The sequence below is a fragment of the Microtus ochrogaster genome, chromosome 10 (assembly GCF_000317375.1).
Source record: "Microtus ochrogaster isolate Prairie Vole_2 chromosome 10, MicOch1.0, whole genome shotgun sequence".
Taxonomy (NCBI): Eukaryota; Metazoa; Chordata; class Mammalia; order Rodentia; family Cricetidae; genus Microtus; species Microtus ochrogaster.
The window spans coordinates 55,313,876-55,323,442 of record NC_022016.1 but is presented as its reverse complement, the minus strand read 5'-3'; the positions used below and the strand labels follow the sequence as shown (position 1 = coordinate 55,323,442).

Sequence of the window (9,567 nt, the reverse complement as noted above, 5' to 3'; positions counted from 1 at the left end):
GCCCGGCTGCCTGGCAAGATTTTATACACAGTATTTGCCTGCATGTATGCCTACAGGCCAGAAGAGGGCACCAGATATAGTTAGAGATGGTTGAGAGTTACCATGTGGTTTCTGGGAATTGAACTCAGGACTTCTGGAAGAGCAGCCAGTGCTCTTAACCTCTGAGCCATCTCTGCAGCTATTGCCTGGCAAGATTTTATTTTTATTTTTTGTGTATAGGTGTTTTACTTATGTGTATATTTGTATACCATGTGTGTACAGTGCCCACAAGAAGCCAGAAGAGGGTGTCAGGTGGCCAAAAAGAACGTTTGTTGCTCGTGTCAAGGAACATGGGTCAGTTTCCATGATTCTCATCAGGCAGTTTTCAAGTCCCGTGACTCCAGCTCCAGGGGATATGGTGTCTCTTTCTGACCTCCATGGGCTCCTGTGCACACACACACCCTCAAAAAGTCAAAACAAAACCACAACTTTGAACTTGTCCTGCCTCATCCCGAGTGCTAAAATTGTTGCCATACACCACATCTGCTTAATTTATTCTCTCACCCCACTGTCACAGATGACTATATTTAGTTTTTATATTGTAGCCAGGTATGGTGGTACCAGGCACATGACTTTAACCTCAATACTAAGGAGGCAGACTGGATCTGAGTTAAAGGCCAAGCTGGTCTACATAGTCAACTTCAGGTCAGGCAGGCTACATGGTAAAATCAAACTATAGTCTACCCTCAGAAAACCTTGGAAGCTCATTGTTATAAAATTTTTTAATGTATTATTTCAAATTGTACAAAGTGCAAACTTAATTGTATTTCTTTCAATCTTACAGGAACTCTTTAGAAATGTATGGCCGGGTATGTAACCCAGAAACAACAAAGCATTTGTATCATCAAAGCACCACCAGGGATGGACCTTTCACGAAACAGGAAAGAGTGCCAGCAGCGGGCAAGCAATTCATCCTGTGAAAATTGCCCAGAGATTTTAGGGTTGGCTGGAAGCATAATACCAGTCAACTGGTATTAATCTGGATTATTTTCTGTAGGCTGCTAGTACTGATCTTAATGCACTGTGGGACGGGAAATGAGCCTTTTCATCCTTCAGCAGCACACTGGGTATAACAGATGTATCACATCTGGCAATATTGTGAAGATTATTTATTGCTTTGTGCTGACCCAAACCAAGAACATTCAAGGGGAAAAGTTGGGGTCAAAAGGCAGCCAATCTTTGCTATACAGATCCACTACTTGAGTCCCTTTGAGCTATGAGTATTAGATTTTAAATGACTCTTTCACAAAGCTATTTCCCCCTTAATGTCTGCACTCAAATATTCACTCTTAAAACAGAGCCAAGATAGCTATTTTTTGTTTCTTTTTTTGACAAAAGACCTCACTTATATATAGCCCTGAACTCAGAGATCCGCCTGCCTCTACAGTACTGAGATTAAAGACAATGTTGAGTTTGTCTTTTTTGAGAGACAATATTTTCAAGTAGTCTAGGCTGGTTTCTAACTTGTTATGTAGGTCAGGATGACCTTGAACTTCTGATCTTGCCTCTACCCCCAATTACTAGGATTACAGGTGTCCGTCCTTAGTGCTGGGGTTAAAGACCTGTGCCACCACAGCCAGCCAGCCCGACACAAACTAAAACGATGAGAACAGGAACCACTTTGAAATTGGACCAGACACTCCATTATTCAGCTTTAAAAAAAAAAAAAATCATCACTGGTTCTGGAGGCGACAGTCATCTAGACAGTTCAAGCAAAATCAGTCATTTTATCTGGTTTTTGCATGTGCAAAGGCACTCATAACCAACTCTTTAAAAGTAGGGGATCCCAGTAAAAAACACTGGGCAGATACAAGGTCTCTAACACCAGCCTCTTTCAAATTTAAACTCTGCCTTAAATTCTCTATTATACTGCCTTTGACATCTTAGAAACTTGTGTAGCTCTTTAGGGAAGACTTCAAAAATATGTAATTTTACCAAGACTAGTTTGTGTACTGTTAATGCCTTCACTTTCCCTGGCAGGAGTAAAGTCCTTTTTTTATGCTTCTGGATCAATTACATTTATTTTAATCTTGGCAGTCAAGACCATGGAAAACAACTATCATCCAAAACAATTCTTCAGGAAGCCGGAGACTGGTGTTTGACGGATATTGAAAAAAAAACTCAGCAGCACAGGACACTTTATAGAAAAGCAATTTATTCCATTATAAGCACTTACACAGTTAGTCATGGAGAGTAGTAACAGGCCTGATGGTGAGACAGGTCAACCAAAATGGAGATGGCTTCAAACTATAGTGGTCAAGGACTAACTCCTAAAAAGCAACTCTTATCAAGGATTAATTTAATTTTAAAAACAAATACAAACTAGCAATTCACTCTTTCTCAACTTGACAGTTCACCAGTGGTCTGACTGTCAGTTAAAAACATACATCTCACAACTTGGTGGTCCCAAGTTTAAAAAACAAAAACAAAAAACCGCACAACAAAAGCCAAGTGAAGTAGGTGTCTGAGCCGGGAGTATAAATATTGCAAGATGTCATTTTTATTCCTGAATAAAATTTATTCATTTTTATAAATTTATAAGTTTTTCCTCAGGAATTTTCTAGTAATAAACCCAGGTCTAAAGTAGCTTCAGAAATGGGACATATTATGCATGATTATTTTTCTTCTTAATCTATATCCCAAATTTTTCATATTCAAGAAAGTGACTAGAGTGGATAAGGAATAAGTGAAGTAGGTGTTCAAGCCAGGAGTATAAATATTGCAAGCTGTCATCTTACAATATTCATAGAAAATAATCACACACAACGCCCCATTTCTGAAGCCACCTCAGACCTGGGTTTGTTACTAGAAAATTCCTGAAGAAAAATTTAAATATAAGTCTGTGGCTTTGTTGAATTAAGCCCCCCAGTTAAAGATTTAGAAAACACCCATGGTTTGGGCTAATAGTATTGTTGGTGGCACCTATTGTAGCCGGATAGCTGAACAAAGTCTGTGTCTCAAACCAGTGTTAAATCCATCTCGGGGTTCAGAAGAAAACAAGGGGAGTCTAAATCATTAAGTGCAGACATGTCTAGGATCCTTGTCCTTCTGGATCCACACTTCCTTCAGGGTCTTCATCATTGTAAATGTTCTCTGCCTGCCAGAGAGAGAAGGCAGTTATATTTTTTCTCTCTCTCCCCCCACCCCCCGTTTGGAGCCTATCCTGAAACTCCCATAGATTTGCCTGCTGGGATTAAAGGTGTGTGCCATTACTGCCCAGCAGTTATTTCTTGAAGTCTATTTCCATAATATATTATGCCAAGGTGCTTGATTACAAGGTCCCTGATAACATTTCAAATAAGGCCATATAGTTCTAACTATTCAATGCTGTTGCTGAATAAAAACAGCAATAGACAATGCACAGACACCATGAATCACAAACAGAACAGGTATGTTCCAGTACAAACTAGAAGCAGGCCACAGCTTCTACTATAGGGCATTTTCACAAAGTGTGATGATCTTCATTCCTGAACTCTTAAACCAGATATATTATTGGTAATAGCTAAAATATAAACGAGAGGTTTCTATGAGACACACAGAAGTTGATGCTTATAAGCAAAGAATTTCTTTTAAGGATGACAAAAATATTCTAGTATTTTTTTTTTGTGATGTGTAACTCTGGTGTAGGAAAAAAACTCACTGAATAGTAAATTTAAATGAAACTACCCAAACTTTATATGCAAATTTCAATTTATAAATGTCTTGAAAAGCTACTTTACATAACAAACACCCACCCCCAGTAGTTGATGAAATGTCTAAATCTAAAACCAAATGCGTGGAACCAAGAACCCAGTCACATTAACAATCACCAATACCAGACCTAACAGGCACCACCTCAGGAGCACTGTAACCCCAAATCTGCAGGCTTACCCTGTCACTTCTATCCAACATTGCTATAAAATTTGAGGGTTTAGCAAAAACTCCTTTGACTGGTTTGAAAATTTCCTATGATTCTAAAGAATGAGATTTTGATGTTTATATATTATACATGTGATCTCTTACTTCAGCTTTCCCAAGATCTAGGGTACAATACCCCGCTTATTCCTGGGGTATCTATTTTGTATGTCTGTATTTAGAAAACCCAGGGACCAAATGGAAGAGATAGATACAGGAGGGAGCAGATTGACTCTCCTAGCAAGTCAATGTGACTCCCAGAATCTGGATGCTCAAACTACCTAGAGCAAGCTAAGAGAGCTTAATCTCCCTTCCCGACTGGGGAGGCAGAGTTCCAAGAGGTTAATTTTCAGCACTCCTGTTGACTGCCCAGCTGTGAGGCCATCCAGGGGCCTCACCAAAGCCTTAGGAACAGACTCAGGTGTGGTACAAAAGGCATCATCATCATGAGCAGAACTGAGCTACAAATCCCAATGGTTTCTTAGCAGAACCATGCCAAAACACAGGACAAAGTCTAAGGTACTACTTATTCTATGAAAATAACAAACAGAGGCAGTGACCCTGGAGGGGATCTAATTCATCTCTCTACAACCTTTCCTTTTGGTCATTTTTCTCCAAAGAGAGGCTTTCTCTGTTACCCTGGAACTCACTCTGTAGAGCAGACTGGCATCGAACTCAAGAGATTCACCTGCTTCTGCCTCCTGAGTGCTGGAATGAAAGGTGCACTTTCCCACCCTGCCTCCTTCTTGGCTTTTTGGAGGCAGGGTCTCTCAATGTAGCCCTGGTTTTCCTGGAACTCAGTGTAAGTTTCAAAAAGCAGAGATAAGACAAACTGTTTCTTAGTTCCCAGTTCACAAATGCCTGTAATTCCAACTCCTCCTTCTGGCCTCTAAAACCAACACACACACAATAAAATAAATCTTTACAGGTGATAGTGATGGTAGCAGTGGGTACGCTTTTAATCTCAGTACTTGCCTTTTATCCCAGAACTTGGGAGGCAGACGCAGGCATGCCTGTGAGTTCAAGGCCAGCCTGGTGTCTACAGAAGAGTTCCAGCGTGGCCAGGACTACAAAAAAATCCTGCCTATAAAAAACAAAACAAACCATTCCTTTCAAAATTAAAATGACACAATCCTTACAGTGCCATTCATAATCTATGTCAACTAATAAAAATGACTGTTACGAAATCTTTAAAGTACCAGCAATAAAAATTAATTTTACATTTAAGGTAAATTTTAATATTTAGTTATGACATTAATACACAAAAATCTATACTACCTGTCTATCCTCTTCTTTCAAAAGACCAGGGCTTTCAGCAGGGTGGTGGTGGCATATGCCTTCAATCTTACCACTTGGGAGGCAGAGGCAGGCAAATCTTTTGAGTTCAGGCCAGCCAGGGTTGTTACATAGAGAAATTCTGTCTTAAAACCAACCAACCAACCAAAAAACCAACCCAATCATCATTTAAAAATCAAGCTGTTGACATCTCCTCAGTCCGCTTAGAGACTTAATGATGAGGTTTGGCTCTGTATAAAGTTCTTGATTTAAATTTAAAAAATCTTTATCTATATCAAGATTTAAAGCAGTTAAAGACTGCTTAATGTTATGAAAAAAATAATCAGAACTTAAAACTGGTAAGTTACAAAAATCTTAAAAAACAAACAAACAAAAACCCCATGTGTCTTTACATTGCTCACACAGCAGTGACCTGGCTTATAAACAAGCACACAAAGTTGTTAACAGTCCCAGCTCCCTTTGAGTTCATAGTGTAACGGTTCACAACTCAAAAGCCCCAGCTTCAGTTACCAACAAGCTAAACCTGGCCACATAGTAATAACAAAAAAACAAAATTTAATCTGTGTCATCTTGGGGACTACCCAGGGAAAACTGTTCAAAAACCAAAAAGAAAAGTACAAACAAAAACCCAATAGGGAAAACTTCACCTAAACATTGAAGCCACACCTGAAGAAAACAGGGCAGAGATGACAGCTACATCCAAAGTGTGTGTGATGATGGTCTCATGTACCTAATGTCCCCTAAATAAATTGCTGAATACTTACCATCTGCCACACTTGCATGATATTGTCTTCTGATACAGAACAAATCACCCAAGGTTCATTGGGATTCCAGGAGAAATCAGATATCTTGGCAGTGTGACCACCATGAATAAACTGGAAGAGGGACCAAAACCAAGACATTAAACACAGACAACATTAAATCATAGCCTACTGCTTAAAGCACAGAAGACCCCAAAGTGCCTGAAAGGTTATAAACATACCAGCAACTCTGGTGGGCCATCTTCTGCATCTTCTGGGGACTGTTCTTCTCCAATTTTACTTAACAAAAAAGAATTTTAAGTCAGAAAACATCACCCTGTGTGTGGTAGCTTGAATAATTGGCGCCCATAAGCTCACAGGCACTATTAGGAGGAGTGGCTTGTTGGAGGAAGTGTATCACTGTGGAGGCGTGCTTTGAGTCTCGTATATGCTCAAGCCACATCCAGTGTCTTAGCTCACTTTGTTGTCTGCACAAGATGTAGAACTCTCAGCCACTTCTCCAGACCATATCTGCTGGCATACTGCCCTGTCACACCGTAATAATGAACTAAACCTCTGAATTATAACCTACCCAATTAAACATTTTATAAGAGCTGCTGTGGTCATGGCTGTCTCTTTATAGAAAAAGAAAACCTAAGACAGCCTGAGCACTTATCTTTGGAAAATGTAAAGATGCCGGGTGGTGGTGGCGCATGCCTTTAATCCCAGCACCCATGGAGGCAGAAGCAGGCGGATCTCTGTGAGTTCGAGGCCAGTCTGATCTGCAGAGCAAGTTTCAGGACAGGCTCTAAAGCTAGAGAAACTCTGACTCAAAAACAAAGAAAAATGTAAAGACAGTAACGTTGCCAGGCTCGACACTCAGGAGGCAGAAAGAGGTAAAATTATTGAGTTTGAGGTCAGTCTGGTCTACAGAGTGAGTTCTAGGATAATCAGGACTACACAGGGAAACCCTGTCTCCCCAAAACAAACAAAACAAACAACAACAACAACACCACCAAAACAAATCTAACTCCATGGATAGGGTAACTAACACAAAACTTACCTTAAATCCCACACATTCAACCTACGATCAGTACCGCTAGAAGCCAAAATAGTCTCATTGTGAGGTGACCACTGAACCTAAATCCAAGAGAAAAAAAATTCAACAAATTAGAAAATAGAATATGGGAGGGCTGGAGAGATGGCTCAGAGGTTAGAGCACTGGCTGCTCTTCCAGAGGTTCTGAGTTCAATTACCAGCCACATGGTGGCTCACAACCATCTGTACTGAGATCTGGTGTCCTCCTTTGGCATGCGGGCATACATGGAGGCAGAATGTTGTATACATAATAAATAAATATTTAAAAAAAAGAAAGAAAATAGAATGGGAAAATATCTCAAATTATATCTTACAAAACTCTGTAAATGTAAAAGGCAGTGAATACTGTTAAAACGGACAAATATTAGCTGGGCGGTGGTGGTGTATGCCTTTAATCCCAGCACTCAGGAGGCAGAGACAGGTAAGACCTCTGCGAGTTCAAGGCCAGCCTGGTCCAAAGAGTATCAGGACAGTCAGAGTTCTTACATAGTAAAACCTTGTCTCAAAACAGATCAATCTGTGGAGGCAGTAGTTCAGATTTCAGCTAAACCCAAAAGACACATGGCAAGCTTAATGAATGAAAATGAGAGGGAGGGAGGAGAGGGAAAGAAAAAGGGAGAGAACTGAGTATAAAGAGTAACACTGATGTACAGGTAGGTACATCACTTCCAAAATCTTGAGAAAGGGTCTCATTTCTCAATGTGGCTCACACTGCCCTTGAACTGATTCTGTGGCTGTGGTTGACCTTATCTGTTGTTCCTAGTGCTGGGATCACAGGTGTGTGCCACTATGCTGGTGTATGAGTTGCTCTGCATCATAGGTATAAACTCTACCAACTGAGCTCCATTTCCAGGTGCTCTGATTTGTGAGCTTCTCAAGTACTAGAAATACTGTACCCATATTCTGTACAGAGAGAGGGGAAAAAAGGGAGGGAAAGGGAAGGAAGGGAAGAGAGCAGGCAGCACAGGTTTCTCTTACTTGGAATATTTCATCCTTATGTGATTCAAAGGAATGCAACTTGAGTTTCAGATTTCTCAGATCCCACAAGGCAACAGTCTACATACAATAAGAAAAAGAAATCAAGATAAACTTATTAAGGAAAGCCTAGGGCCAGAAAGATAGTTCAGTGGATAAAGATGCTTGCAGCCAAGCCTGGTAGAGTCTGGTCCCAGAATCCAGAGTGGAAACAAGCTCTGGCAAGTTGTCTTCCAACCCCCCCCCCACAACGTCACTGTATATATACACCTATCCCTGCCAAATAAGTAATTTAGTGTGTGTATATACACACTTGTTCCATGACAACCGTGTAGAGACCAAAGGCTAACTTGTAGAAGTGGAGCTGGTAATCTCCTGTAGTCATTTCTGTCTTGGGGAATGAATCCAGATCTTCAGGCTCAGCAGCCTGATAATAAATTCTTAAAAAAACCTCAAAGAAGCTGGGCGATGGTGGCGCACGCCTTTAATCCCAGCACTCGGGAGGCAGAGGCAGGTGGATCTCTGTGAGTTCGAGACCAGCCTGGTCTACAGAGCTAGTGCCAGGACAGGCTCCAAAGCCACAGAGAAACCCTGTCTCAAAAAACCAAAAACAAACCTCAAAGACAAGACAAACTTGAAAACATTAACTAAGATATCTTTGCACACTTAAAAGATACTGAAGATGGCTTAGTGGTTAAGAGTACTTAGTACTCGTCCAGAGGGCCGGTTCAGCACACACTTGATGTGTCACAAATGTATGTAGCTCCAATCCCAGGAGATCTGACACTATCTTCTGGTCTCAATGGACACCAGGCATATACACCATGCTGAAGACATGCATGGAGGTGAAATTCCCTTAACCATAAGATATAAAACCTGAACAATTCAAACAAAGCAAACTGACCTTGTCAGCTGATCCTGTGGCAAGAATGAACTCACTGTAAGGATTGAAAGACAGGCAGTTCACTTCAGCAGTGTGAGCATCGACTGAGTGGCTTGGCTTGGAAGTATTGTTTGAACGAGTATCCCAACTTCATTTAAGAAAAGAAAACAGGAAACAAAGCTTGAAATGGTGACTAATACAATACTCTGAACGTACATATTAAAAAATAAACAACGGGGTCCACTCACATCATAAGTTTCTGGTCATCAGCAACTGACCCAAACAGAGACTCGTGGAGCAGATGCCAGGAAACGTCCTCTACTACTGCTGTATGCCCAGTGAAGATGGTCTTTGCATCCACCACTTTTCCTTCCTTTGGAACTGCACTGATGTCCCATAGGCAGATGGTCTTAAAGGTAAAATTAACCATTATATAAAAACTCTCACTTCCCCAACATATCCCCCCAAAAGAAGCCAAATTGCAATAACTCCAGATTTTCTTCAAAACTAAAAGGATACGCACATGGTCATCTGAAGCACTGAGTAAGTGCCCGCTGAGATTTGGATTCCAAGAAAGACCATAACCTTCCTTCTGATGTCCGCGGAGACGCAAATCTGGGTTGCACTCTCCAGAAGGGTCTG

The 9,567-nt window shown here is 40.8% G+C and overlaps 2 protein-coding genes across 4 annotated transcripts in view; one reads left to right on the top strand and one right to left on the bottom strand.

Moving 5' to 3' along the window:
* Sync (syncoilin, intermediate filament protein) overlaps positions 1–1,982 on the top strand; it is a 20,740-nt gene extending 18,758 nt beyond the window's left edge. The window contains exon 4 of one of the 3 annotated variants that reach the window (XM_026781840.1): positions 824–1,982. In XM_026781840.1, coding sequence (XP_026637641.1) covers positions 824–959 — 136 coding nt within the window. In that variant the 3' untranslated portion in view covers positions 960–1,982. The remainder of the gene's footprint in view (positions 1–823) is intronic. The other 2 variants (XM_026781842.1, XM_013348418.2) reach the window with 2 other exon arrangements.
* Positions 1,983–2,181: 199 nt separating this feature from the next.
* Rbbp4 (RB binding protein 4, chromatin remodeling factor) overlaps positions 2,182–9,567 on the bottom strand; it is a 28,538-nt gene continuing 21,152 nt past the window's right edge. Inside the window, exons 6-13 of the mRNA XM_013348315.2 lie at positions 9,449–9,567; positions 9,174–9,334; positions 8,947–9,073; positions 8,046–8,123; positions 7,033–7,109; positions 6,212–6,269; positions 5,994–6,104; positions 2,182–3,136 (exon numbers count right to left, since the gene is read on the bottom strand). Coding sequence (XP_013203769.1) covers positions 3,071–3,136; positions 5,994–6,104; positions 6,212–6,269; positions 7,033–7,109; positions 8,046–8,123; positions 8,947–9,073; positions 9,174–9,334; positions 9,449–9,567 — 797 coding nt within the window. The 3' untranslated portion in view covers positions 2,182–3,070. The remainder of the gene's footprint in view (positions 3,137–5,993; positions 6,105–6,211; positions 6,270–7,032; positions 7,110–8,045; positions 8,124–8,946; positions 9,074–9,173; positions 9,335–9,448) is intronic.